This window comes from Panthera onca, chromosome B4, assembly GCF_046562875.1.
Source record: "Panthera onca isolate mPanOnc1 chromosome B4, mPanOnc1 haplotype 2, whole genome shotgun sequence".
Classification (NCBI taxonomy): domain Eukaryota; kingdom Metazoa; phylum Chordata; class Mammalia; order Carnivora; family Felidae; genus Panthera; species Panthera onca.
In genome coordinates, this window is record NC_138345.1 from 12,297,604 (window position 1) to 12,310,253 (window position 12,650).

The 12,650-nt window shown below is 47.1% G+C and overlaps 1 protein-coding gene across 11 annotated transcripts in view; it reads right to left on the minus strand.

Annotated features, from left to right (window-relative positions):
• Nucleotides 1-12,650, minus strand: part of BEND7 (BEN domain containing 7) — an 81,741-nt gene that overhangs the window by 4,494 nt on the left and 64,597 nt on the right. For 6 of the 11 annotated variants that reach the window (XM_078450421.2, XM_078450424.2, XM_078450415.2 and 3 more), the window contains 2 exons: nucleotides 10,096-10,215; nucleotides 1,439-1,492 (listed from right to left, as the gene is read on the minus strand). In XM_078450421.2, the coding sequence (XP_078306547.1) occupies nucleotides 1,439-1,492; nucleotides 10,096-10,215 (174 nt within the window). Of the gene's footprint in view, nucleotides 1-3; nucleotides 1,493-10,095; nucleotides 10,216-12,650 lie in introns of those variants that run through there. The other 5 variants (XM_078450416.2, XM_078450423.2, XM_078450420.2 and 2 more) reach the window with 3 other exon arrangements.

The window sequence follows — 12,650 nt, forward strand, 5'->3', positions numbered from 1 at the left end:
CGGACAGGAAAATGCAAAGGTATTATTTCAAGGGGAATGGTTTTCAAGTGGTTATAGTAGTACTTTCAATAACAGCAAAAGTCCAGGGTGTCAGAAGACAGTGAGGACGGGCAGCCCAAATGCCCCGGGGCCAGTGGGGCTGGGGCAGCCGGGGGAGGAAGTCTGCCTCCCGAAATGCACAATTTCGTTACTGGTAGTAATATTTCCTGCATCTGCTGGGAGGGGGCCAGGTGTGATAAGAACAAGGCTAACCCGAGTTGTCCTGACAGACGAGGACACGATGGGAAGGAACAATAGAGATCATGCATTTCAATTATCTTAATTCATAAATGTGGAAACAGGGCCCAACAAGGAGATGGCGGTATATGGGAAGAACTTGATATAAGCAGGTCCTTTTTGCACCAGGCGGCTCATTTCATTTGTTTGTCCATCGATCTGTTGCTTAGCTACACGGTGACCGAGAAGGTTCGGCATCGTTTGCACGGTTGAGCTTTCTCATCGTTCTGAGGCTCGCTCACCCGTGTCTGTCCTACCTGCGAGCTCTGCTTTCCTTGCCATCCCGGGACAAGTGCCATCAAGGAACAGGTGACCTAGCCGAGTTCCTACACAGACTGGCTACTGTACTGAGTTTTGCCGAATTTTATTTAAAACTTGCCACCCCACATCTGGAATTGAGCATTTTCACTTAGAGGGTTTTTTGGGGGTGTCTGGGTTTGGTGGGCAGAGAATCTCCAGGTAGTCTCGTGAGGGCAGTCAATAAAGAGCCCCAACAACTACTGAGGGAATAAATTATCATCTGGCAAACTGATCAGATCCCGTCTCTTGGGCTCTCGGGGAGGAACCAACACAGAGGCAGGAGGCCAGCCAGGGTCACAAAGGATGGGAACCTGGAATTATGTCTATGGCTTACCATGTTCTATGCGGCTGATCTGGTTCGGGTTCTAGGAATGTGCACCCGTGCTAGACGGACTGGCTTCTTCAGTCACTCACTTAAAACACCCGTATTTGTCAGGTGCCCATTATAAGAAGAGCAATGACTGACTGACTGCCTCTCAAAACCCTTTTGGGGTGGGGGCAGTGGATGGGGACAGAACGGACATGAATTTCACCACAGAACTGGTGATCCTTGTTCTAAAAAGAAATATCATTTCCTGTTAAAGTACTTTCAACGGCAGCAGGTTTGGGGAGGCATGTGTTGTGACACCAAGGTCTTAGGGCTTGCTGTTCTGAGGTTTTTGAGACTAGGAGACAGGGCGTGAGGCAAAAGAGCTTTTCATACTCAATGTAAAAACATCACTGAGAAGCTCTGATTCCTAGGGCCGGGGCCAGGAGCAGTCTGCTCAAGCCTCTGCACCTCTGACGTTACGCACATTTTCAATGCCAGTGTTTTCAGGGGCTGTATTTTCCAGCGGGTGTTGGAAATGGAAATGTGTTTTACCTGTTGGCGGTAGAGAGATGCCGTCCAGTCTCTCATCACCGTCCGCTGCCTCTGCTGGTGGCAAACAGAAAACACAAATCTCGTCAGTTTTGGGGTGCACGTTGATTTTACGGAATACAGTAATACAATTAAAGAATTCCAGTATGCATACGCTCAACTTTCTTTCCCCTTTTCGGCGTCTGTTGGTTCGCGTTACAGATTTTAGAACCATTATTTAAATCAAACATTGTTTTAAGATAATGATAGGAGGTTTGCTCCTGCATTACTTTTTTTTTTTTTTTTTTTTTTGCTATCTTGTGACCTTATTCTATCAATCATTGACGATTTCAGTTCATTTTCACTTGTTTGCGTGGACTTGAAATCTTCGCCCAGAATCCGGGGTGAATTGTTCAAATATGATCATCAAAGGCACAGAGGTCGGTGAATCGCTGTGGCAGAATTTTCCCCGGTCATCCCCAGAACTACCCTAACCATCCCCGCGAGCGAGGCTCAGGAAATCCTGAGAATCAGCCCTTCGGAGATGACTGGAAATTGGCATCAATTTAGTCATAGAGAAAGTCAGAAGGAATAAGTGTATCTTCAAAAGCTTTGTCACGTCTCTGTTTCAAAATGCAAACCTTTGCTCACGTCTGCTGTGTTTTAATCTCCTTAAGGGTTTTCCAAAGGCAGATCCTCAGTCAGAGAAAACCTTCCGCTACATGTAAAAAAGAAAGCGCTCGTTTGTCTCCTGATAACCGATGGGGCCCGTCAGTCTCTCTGGGCAGATGCTGTGGACAGGTCAGAACATTTCGTTACGGCCAAGTGGAGAATTTCGGCGACTGCTCCCTCCATCCCGGGTCTGGCTTCCTCTCCCGGCCACCTTCCCGCCGCGGCACACGTGCGCGTGGGGCCAGCCACGTGGGGCTGCCCTGTGCCACCGGGCTATAATGCTGAGTTGGTGGGAAGCGAATACCATGCCCCTGTTTTTATCGCTGTGGCTTTGAACACAATCAGGGGGTCAGAGACGTTCAAAGATTTCGACTCCAGTTCGTTCTCTAACACCTTGTCCTCAGATTGCTGCACACGATTGTCTGCTGACCTGCTACGTCCACCGCAAAGAAAATGCCCAGCGGAGACACCACAGTCGAGACCAGCTTGGGCTGGAGAAGCGTGTCTACTCTTCCCCTCTAAAATGATGTTGTAGGTGAATATTTAATAACGTAAGACATTCGACTCAAGCGCTAGGACAGATGGAAAAGATTAAACACTTTAAAATAGGCTTATCGATGAAGTACGGGACATACTAAAATGTTAACAGCGTTCCTCTCTGGAAGAGTTGTCTAGGATTTTAAAAAGTCTTCAGTAATAATAATAGCAACGACTGCCACCACCGTTTATTAGATGTTTACCGTTTACTGAGCAATTTACGTACATCGCGTCATTTAACTCTTAGAAAACCCTACAAAGGGGTGGGGGGGGGGGGAGTTGTTTTTATGCCCATTTGAGCAAACAGAACTGGGACAGAGAGGCTAAGAGGCTAAGGTAATCTGGAGTGCCCGGCTGGCTTGGTGGGGCGTGCGACTCTGCTTCTCGGGGTTGTGGGTTCGAGCCCCACGCTGGGTGTAGAGATTATGAAAAACAATAAATAAACTTAAAAAAAAGAGAGAGAGAGAGAGACTAAGGGAATACAGCGAGTGACACCGTCCCGGCTGTGAGTCAGGTCCATGCCTGGGCTCTTAATCTCCCTCTTTGCTGTTAATAATCCAAATGTACGTCCCTATGCAACCCTATGAGCTTTTTTTTTTTTTTTTTAAATCTTCAACTTCTAGTTCATTTTCTACTTCAGTAACTTTCTCTACTTTACACGTAAAATGACTTTCTATGTAGTTATAACAAAGCCCTTCCCTTTGTAACTCCGTTATCCCCACTTTCATAACCCAGGCCTATGCAATTCTGGGCTTTAGCAAAAACAGAACATATGCGTCCGAAAAACAGACAAATTATTATATGTAAATTAGTGTATGTTAGCTGCACGCACGGGGCCAAGTGTCACGGATGAAGAACGTGGCTGTGTTACTGAAATTTAATTATAACATCTGTCTGTAACCACAAGCTCACGGTCTTTCTTCCCCGGTGACAGTCAAGTTGTGAAATTTAGAAAAGATTGAGCAAGTCCAATAAAAATTTAATAGCAGTGACAGTTTTACTCTTAGACCTAACACAAATAAAAAGTTGTGATTTCAGCTCTGAGGAAATAATGTAATGAAAATGATAAAAATCCACACCGGGAAAGGAATCATTCCAGTTACAGAAAAAAATTATTACATGTGATGGGAGCCCCAAATGAATTTCTCTTTGGGTTTGCACAACAACCTCTCAAATCTGTATGGAGCACTTCTTCCTAGAGGCGGTGTGGGCTTCCTCGAGCACTGAGTTGATTAGCTTGCCCAGTTAGCGTCTGTCCCTAATTCCAGGAATTGAGCCAAATATGATAAATAAGGTTGAAGCTGTGGGAACATCTATGAGACACTGTTTGTTGTTATCGTTTGGACTGAGTAATCAAGACAAAAAACACGAGAGGGAGCAACATCATTGATGTCGGCCTCTCCGTTCCTATCAGCCTCAGGAAGGAAAGGCGAGTGGCTCTAGTCTCAATCTGCAAGGGTCCCACTTTGAAGCGGCTTGAGGAGACTTTAGTGTAATAGAATTTGACAAAATCAGGCGATAGAGCCTATGTGGCCGGTCACTGCTGATAGGCTGACATCTGGTCTAGCTGGGTCTGTACTTCAGGGCTACTTTTCTCCTCCAGCCACCTCCGCCTTCTCAGATGCACAAGGAACCTGCCGAAAAGGCAGAGGAGAAGTGCCAAGGCACCAATCACAAATATCTAGGCAGATCAGTGGTCAGATGTGAAAATGTCCCGAATCGAATACGATGATGACCAAAGACCAGGGCGCTCCCGCAGGAAGGGAAGGGTCTACGGTTGGGATCCCGCTGGGCACAGACAGGCACGTGTGTGTGAGATGTGTGTGTCATGTGAATTACTAATACAAATGCTGGATGGTTAAGAAATGTGTTCAGTGGCCAGTCGGTGGGAAAGAGAACCAGGAATGTGGAGGGACGTCCCCACTGTGTGCACGTGTGTTCACTGGGGGGAAGCATGGAAGGGAATGGATTCCAGAGCTCACAGTAATTGGTCTCTGCATCTAGCAGTAGGAAAAACAAAAAAAAGGTGTGGTTATGTATAAAAGATAAGAGTATGAGGAAACACAGTTGTTGTTAATTTATTAAACACAAATTTATATCAGGATTAACTTTTTTTCCAACCAGCTTTTATACATGGATCTTTCCCTCTCTTTGTTAAAAAATGAATGGTATAGGGGCACCTGGGTGGCTCAGTCCGTTAAGAATCCAACTCCTGACTTTGGCTCAGGTCACGACCTCACGGTTCATGAGTTCAAGCCTCGTATCGGGCTCTCTGCTGTCAGCACAGAGCCCGCTTCAGATCCTCTGTCCCCCTCTCTCTGCCCTCCCTTGCTTGTTCTCATTCTCTCCGTCTCAAAATAAATAAACTTCAAAAAAAAAAATATGGTATAGAAACTATACGTCAAAGAGGTTTCCAGAATACCTCACAAAGAGGAAACAAAATTTAAGCCAAACTTCCCATTTTAGTCATGTGGCCCATTTCCAGCGTTAAAAACAATTCAACTGGGTAAATGTGAAGATCGAGTTAGCTTTACCAAGTGATTCATGAATCAGGCAGCGTCCCCTCCGGCAAGCAGAAGGGAGCTCCAGCAGACTGAAAGGTTTTAGAAGATGGGACAAGGAAGTCATCAAGAGAAAAAACGATTATTTCGGCTAAGGCCACCTTCCTCTGGGACAAACAGAAGATTCCTCAATGACCAGTTCAAACTACATTTCGGGAGGAGGTTGAAAGTGCAGTCTGGTGATGTGACCTAGCACAAGAGTCTCCATTTTGGGCCTCTGGTTTTCCTTTTAACACCAGGAAGGCTGTTTGTGTGTGTCTGAGACCAGCCTTCCGCGGTGCACTCCATATATACTCAGTATTCTCTCTACTTTTCATGTCTTCTCCCTTCAGAGGTTTCTCTTCAAACTTAGACTTTTCAGGTCCCCTAGGGACTTGTAATCATCTCCTCAGCGAGAGGCACGTGTTCTGGAGCCCAAAGCCCTCTTCCTTTCTCCGAGCTGACCCTGCGGTACCTGAACCAGTAGACTCCGTACTCTGGATTTGTACACTTCTTTTCCCTCAAGCTCCCAAGTTGTTCCAGGCATGTTTCACATTCCACCCTGTGGAGCAGGCTGACACCAGGCAGCTGCTGTGGACCCTAGGCAGGGGTGCAGGAATATGCGAGCCGACCTCCGGCTACAAGTTTGTGGCATCACTGGGACCGGTGTGTGAAAGAACCCAAAGGAAGTCGAGTGGCTGGTTCTTGGGGTACTTTGGCCCTTTTCCTCTCTTTTGGGCTCATGGAGTATTAAATTCAGGTCTCATCACTATGGCAAATTTTTGATTTCTTTCAGGCCTGCCTATTTAGCGTCTTTGTGTCTTGGGCTTCAACCATTTCCCCTGGCAAATCAACAGGTAAACAAAGCTCTTCCGTACCCAAACAGGCAAGATCGCCAAGGCAGATTTTAGGCAACACAACACCAACTTAATACTTACTAGCAAAGACACCATTCAGGCTTAACAAATGACATTTGATTTGGGATATAAAACTGAGGAGAACACAGCACCCAACATGGCATCAGGGCTCAGTAAGGGGTTAGTTGCTGTGTATCTACTGGGCAGTTATCTTTGTAACACCTGTCATTCAACTGTAAAACAAGGCTTTCACCCCCCAACCCTTTCCTGGAGACTGAAGTCTAAGGAGGCTTACATAATAAAAGGGGGACTTTGTAAGGCAAGTAAGGCTGAGGCAGCAGACATCTGGAATAGGAAGGGAGGAGGGACCCACTAGCAGGAAGTTACTCTTCCTACGTGTTATTCAGTTAATCTACCCTGAGTGAGGTCAGGCCGCCATGACACATGGCTCTGAACCTTTGGGAGAAGAAGGGGGAAGAGAGGAAAGTGGGAGGGGACTAAGGAGGTGGGGTGTGCACAAGGAAATGAGAAAACGGGCTTGAGAAGGGGGAAGGAAGGGACGCCAAGGACTAAGGGACACCATGTAAGTGGTCACAGGCATCCCCAGGAGTCCTAGGGACCATGTCCCTGGGGACAGAGCTCGGGGATGTTGCCACCCTGTGGAATAAATATTTGAATATTTGAATGTCAGGTAAGGTACATATGGAATATTATCCAGGATCTCATGCAACCAGATTGAGCTAAACGATAAGACCTTTTTGTTGTGGATTATCGTCTCTTCTTTTTCATCGACTGATTCGTTGGCTCATTCAACAAACACTCGTGTGTGTGCGCAATGTGCCACACGCTGTTCTAGACATTTGGGATAGAAACACGACCCCGATGCAGACTCTGCTCCTGAGGGTCTCGTGGTCACTGGAGGAGCCCGGAGTGTCACCCTGGCAGAAGACCAAAGCGCTGGGGCCACCAATGAAGGCTCCAGGAGGAAGTCGCCTTTAAGATCTGTGACAAGAGGAGGTGCTGTTTTCTGGACAGAGGGAAAGCATGAGTGTGAGAGTCCAGCATTTCTCAGAGTAAGGAGGCGCTGGTGAGGCGGGCAGGCACAGGCCTCTGGCAAGAAAAGTGGGGGAGGGGGAGGCTAGCCTGTCAAGGACCCCGCATGCCGTGCTGGAGGGGTTTGTAGAAGGGGTTGTGTTTGGGGAAGACAGGAAGCTAGAAGTGTCTAATCAGGGTTGGGGCACGAAACAGATGTAATTCTCAGAGAATGAAGTCTAGGGTCTTGGGACATGGCCACATCTAGAGCTGCACACTGGTGAGTCAGCGATGGTGGGACGGTTCAAGTCCCGGATGAGGCTTTAGAATGAGAACAGCACCAGGAATGGAAAGCGAACCATGTGGTTTAGACCGTGGATTAGACCGAAGGAGGAGGAGGCCGTGGATTAGACGGAAGGCAGTGTGGGAGAACAGGGAGGAGAGGCAAAGACAGGGAAACCCCAGAACCCAAGGGAAGAGACTTTTAAGAAGGATGAGATCCGACGGAGTCAAAATCAACATGCAGGTCAAACAGAGTGTTGGTGTAACAGAAGGGGAATCTGATCTCCGTGGTGACTGCAGGAAGAGCGTCTGTAGAGGTGCGGGGCCAGAGGACAAAATGCAATGGGTTCTAAACAGGTAGGAGAAGCCAACTCAGGGAATGCAAACCCTTTGGGAGGAAATTTGACCAACACCTTCCAGAGAAAGAGACGGTAGCAGTTTTAAGAAATGGCAGGGATAGGGGCTCCTGGGTGGCTCAGTTGGTTAAGACACTGACCCTTGATTTCAGCTCAGGTCATGATCTCATGGTTTGTGGGGTCAAGCCCCACATCGGGGCCTGAGCTGACAGCAAGGAGCCTGCCTGGGATTCTCTGTCTCCCTCTCTCTCTCTACCCCTCCCACACACGTGCTGTCTCTTAAATAAATAAACATTTAAAACATATTTAAAAAAAAGAAATGGTAGGGTTGAAGGAATAGTTCTGCTTTGTTTTGGGCAGCAGAGGGAAGGAGGGGAGGGCATGAACACTTTTTGAGCATTCCGCGTCAGCTCTATATTAGTGGCAAAACTGACATTGTCTGATTCTGACACTGAAAACACCCAAGAGGGTAGGTATTAGCCTTGTTATATATATGGAAAGCCTGAGGCTCAGAGAAGGTCCCAGGAATTTGTAAATGGCAGACGGGAGCTGGGAATTCAGACCTGTTCTCCCCAGTGTACCTCACTGCATTTATTTGTGATGATTTGTAGATTACAAAAAAGAAGGCAGAGAAACAGAGAGAGCTGGGGGGAGGGTGAGGGGATGATTTATCACCCAAGCCCCAAAACCTCTGTGGGTGAAGAGGGCATCAGTAGCAGTTATGCTGGGACAACAGGAGCAGAGGGGGGGCCCCCGCCGGGCACAGAGGGGGCGCTCGGCCCTCTGACCTGGGACACGGGGAGGCTCCCGGTGCCGCCGAGCACCAATACAGACGTTTTCAGAGGGCATGCTCGTTTTGTTTATGAAGACATTCACGTATGACAGATCTGGAACCTCATGACAACTGTGAAGCAGACTTTATTTTTCTGTCTGTGTCGTGAGAGGGACACAGAGGACTGGATGGGTGGCATGACTTGCCTCCGGGCAAGGTCCGGTGGAGGTCTGGGGCTGGTAAAGAGCAGAGAGACTGCAGAGCCAGGTCTCTGGACTCCGCTTCACCTTGCTGCCCGCAGGCTACTCAATACGTTTCCACCAATGACAAGGAGCAGTAGTCCACTGCTCTTTATAAAGAGCATCAATTAGTACAAAAGGAAGCAAACGGTTAAAAAAAAAAAGAGGAAGGGAAGATTTAAAAAAAATCCTCTACAGCTAAATATGTGAAGTCCTGATGGCTACTTTACAGAAGCGAGCTGTAAGGTTTTTCACAGTGAAGATGCACTTGGTCCCTTGCGGCCAAGTCTTGCAGCCTCGAGGGCGCTCCCAGCCTGTGCCGGGAGCTCTCCCCCAGGGCGCTCGCTGACTCAGGCCGCTCACTGCTCTAGTACACTGTGAGTTCACATAAAGGATCTGGTAGAGACACAGGCCCACGCATCTGTGCTGCTGTTCTCCGGGCCTCTGTACCAGCCAGATGTATGACAGTCCCTGTCTGGAGCCCGTCTCCGAAACTGGGCGTTCTCCAGCTACAGAAACACGGAGGCTCTAAGCAGGCCGGGTGTCCTGAGGTTTGATCAGAATTGTTTGCTGTATTTATTTTTTATTCCGAGAGAAGTATTTTGAGACAGGGGAGGGAGGGAGTGCAGAGAGAGGCAGAGAGAGAGAGAGAATCTCAAGCCGACTCCGCACTCGAACTCACAAACTGTGATAATGACCTGAGCCGAAATCAAGAGTCAGACGCTTAACTGACTGAGCCACCCAGGTGCCTATTGCTTATTTTAAAAATAGTATCTAGAGGTTTGTGGCCTCCTAGAGATGATTATTCTTACATGATGGCAAAAAACTGGCCTCAAGGGGATTCTTCACTGGTAAATTGGCTGTCATTTGAGGCCTCAAATGACCAAATCCAAATAGTCATAATTCAACTAAAATAATCTCAGAATCCCCAAAGCCAGATTTGAAAAATACACACTTGACTTAATCTGTTTCCTGTGGTGTTTCTGATAGGAGGGTTATTGTTATTTTTGTTACCTTAAGCAACTGGTATTTTTTATGAAAGTCATGCAGATCCAAACAAACAAAAGTCAATAGCAAACAGAAGGAAGTCACACAAGAGAGACCCAGTTTCACAGATAAGACACATAAAGCCACAAAATAAGATTAGCCATCTTCTTCGTTTATACTGTTAAAATTAAATGGTCTGACAGAATTTTTACTATTTAATCTTCAGGTGAATTTCCAAATTCATTTGCCTAAGACTTTAAAATAGAAACCACAGCACATTAGGTAGAGCTTTTCCTTCAAAAGACAAAACGACGGTGAAACTACCCTAGAGCAAAGAGTTGTATTTTACAACGTCCAAGATTTCAATTGAGGGCTTTGGCAATTATTTTCTCACGGCTTATTCATACCTGAGCCTCTTTTTAACCTTCTTCTGGCCAGTTTAATTTGATCCTGTAGAATCTGTACCCAGTCTCTCGGGCCAGGAAGTTTATCCACATGATTAGCGGTACAGTATTTTTCTGTGAAGACTGAAAGAAAATGTGAAATAGTGTTAAATACTTCAGCAGATAAAAAAACATGCAGATCTGAAATGGGAATCTATCCCAAGAATAAAAAAAAAAAAAAAAAAAAAGGCGTATTTCTAGAAGACGTCAGTTCCGTAGCGCGTGGCTTCAATCCCCACATTACATTCCTTTGGTAAAGACGGAGGTTGGCAGGGGCCCTGCTCATATACAGTGAACTGTGCTTTGGAACGAAACCGGCTATAAAATAGAAGCTCTTTCCACTTGCGTATATGTGTCTTATGGGCAGAGAAGAAAATGCTTCCTATGGGTCCACTGGCCCCATGAAAAAATTCAGCAAATGTATTATTACTGTTGTTAAATCTAATCTCATGCAAGATTACACAGAAAGATGGTGTTCTCGTGGTGATTCCTACTAAATCAGTACTCAATGATGATGCAGTTGTGTCTTCTTAAATTTATTTATTTTGAGACAGAGAGAGAGAGGGAGGGAGAATCCCAAGCAGGTGCAGAGCCCAGCACGGGGTTTGAACTCACAGTGAGATCATGACCTGAGCCCAAACCAGGAGTTGGGAGTTTAATCGACTGAGCCACCCAGACGCCCCTGTGCAGGTGTGTCTTAATGAAAGTCCCCATTTGTACTTTGAATCAGCCTCTTGCGTGCTGTGCCAGCACCTAGGAGAGCTACCTGGTAAGCACAGAGGGAACTATGGAGAGAATCGTGTGACAGGACGAGAGGGAGACAGGACAATGGCTTTATGAAAGCTACACCGTGTGCGGTTGCCCATCTCAGAGCTGCTGTGGACCTTTCTGACTCCCTCTACTTCTGAGCGCCTTCACACCCCATCTTTGCTACCTGCTGTCTGTAAGGACAAGACCTACACTCACATTGCCTTCTTGGTATTTAAAGTACTGGTAGTTTTAAAGCTTTAAAGGTTTCTTTTTAAAAAAGAAATGACCAAGGAAAATGTTGACAGATTCAATTATATAAAGCTAATTTTTTTTAAGTTTATTTATTTTTGAGAGAGAGAGAGAGAGTGTGCGAGCAGGGGAGGGGCAGAGAGAGGGAGACATAGAATCCGAGGCAGGCTCCAGGCTCTGAGCTGTCAGCACAGAGCCCGACGCGGGGCTCAAACTCATGAACTATGAGATCATGACCTGAGCCCAAGTCAGATGCTCAACTGAGTGAGCCACCCAGGTGCCCCAAAACTGTAACATTTCTATTGAATGAAAAAGAAACATTTCCTTAGAACGAGAAAAGCTCGTTGTGCTAAATATGACCAAAAAGGTTCAATATCTACCCCCCGCCCCAAAAGAGTTTGTTCAAATAAAAGAGCAACTTCAAAAGTCTCTACAGATGAACAAAGTGTATCTAGGAAAGATGTTCAGAAAACATATAAACCAAAGGACTGCAAAACACACTTTGTCTCTACTAAATTAGAAACACAATGAATGTTAAGCTAATAACACTGCTAAAATGGTGGGGACCCGGCACATTCAAACATTACTGTTGGCATAAATGGCAGAACCCTTCTGGGAAATGAGGTGGTCAATACAGAACGAGGGGCTTGATACCTGAGAATCTTGCTCCTAGGAACTTAGCATCAGGAAATCATTTGAAAGAAGGAAGAAGCCCATACACAAGGGTAGTCCATCCAGTCGTGGAGGACGTGGTGAAGAGGGGCAGTGGGGGGTCTAGGTCTGGGAGTGGAAGCAGGCAGGGGCTCCCTGCAGGAAGCCACTGCTGTCCTCTGTGTTAGGGCAGCGTGAGTGAAGGCGGCAGGTGACTGGAATGGTATCTAGAACTGGCGTTTCTGGGGAATCCTATGACCTGGTGAATATGGGAGCAAGGGAATGTCTGAGGGGCAAGGCGGGCTGGACTGGGTTTGGTTTGGACCATGCTGATTTGGGGTGTTGGCGGAGCACCCATGGGGGGGGACAGGATTCGGGGAAGGGGTCCAGGCAGAAGATACGGGCCTGGGAGGCACATGATTCTTTTTCTTTTTAAAATTTTTTATTCATTTTGAGACAGAGAGCATGAGCTGGGGAGGGGCAGAGAGAGAGGGAGACACAGAATCTGAAGCAGGCTCCAGGCTCCGAGCTGTCAGCACAGAGCCCGGCGCGGGGCTCGAACCCACAGACCATGAGATCATGACCTGAGCTGAAGTCGGACACTCAGCCAACTGAGCCACCCAGGCGCCCCGGGAGGCACATATTTCTATGTGGTGATTGAGGCAACAAGAAAGAACGTTGGCCAGTGAGAACACAGCGACGGAACAGCACTGGGTGGGCCGAGTACAGGGCCAGAGGGAACCCCAGCTGGAAGGAGATGAACGCACAAGCTTGGCTTCTGAGGGCCAAGTTGGGGGAACCGGAAGTGAGGTCTCGTAAAGAAGGGCGAATGGTGCTAAAGAGGACAACAGACAACCGTCTGAAATGCA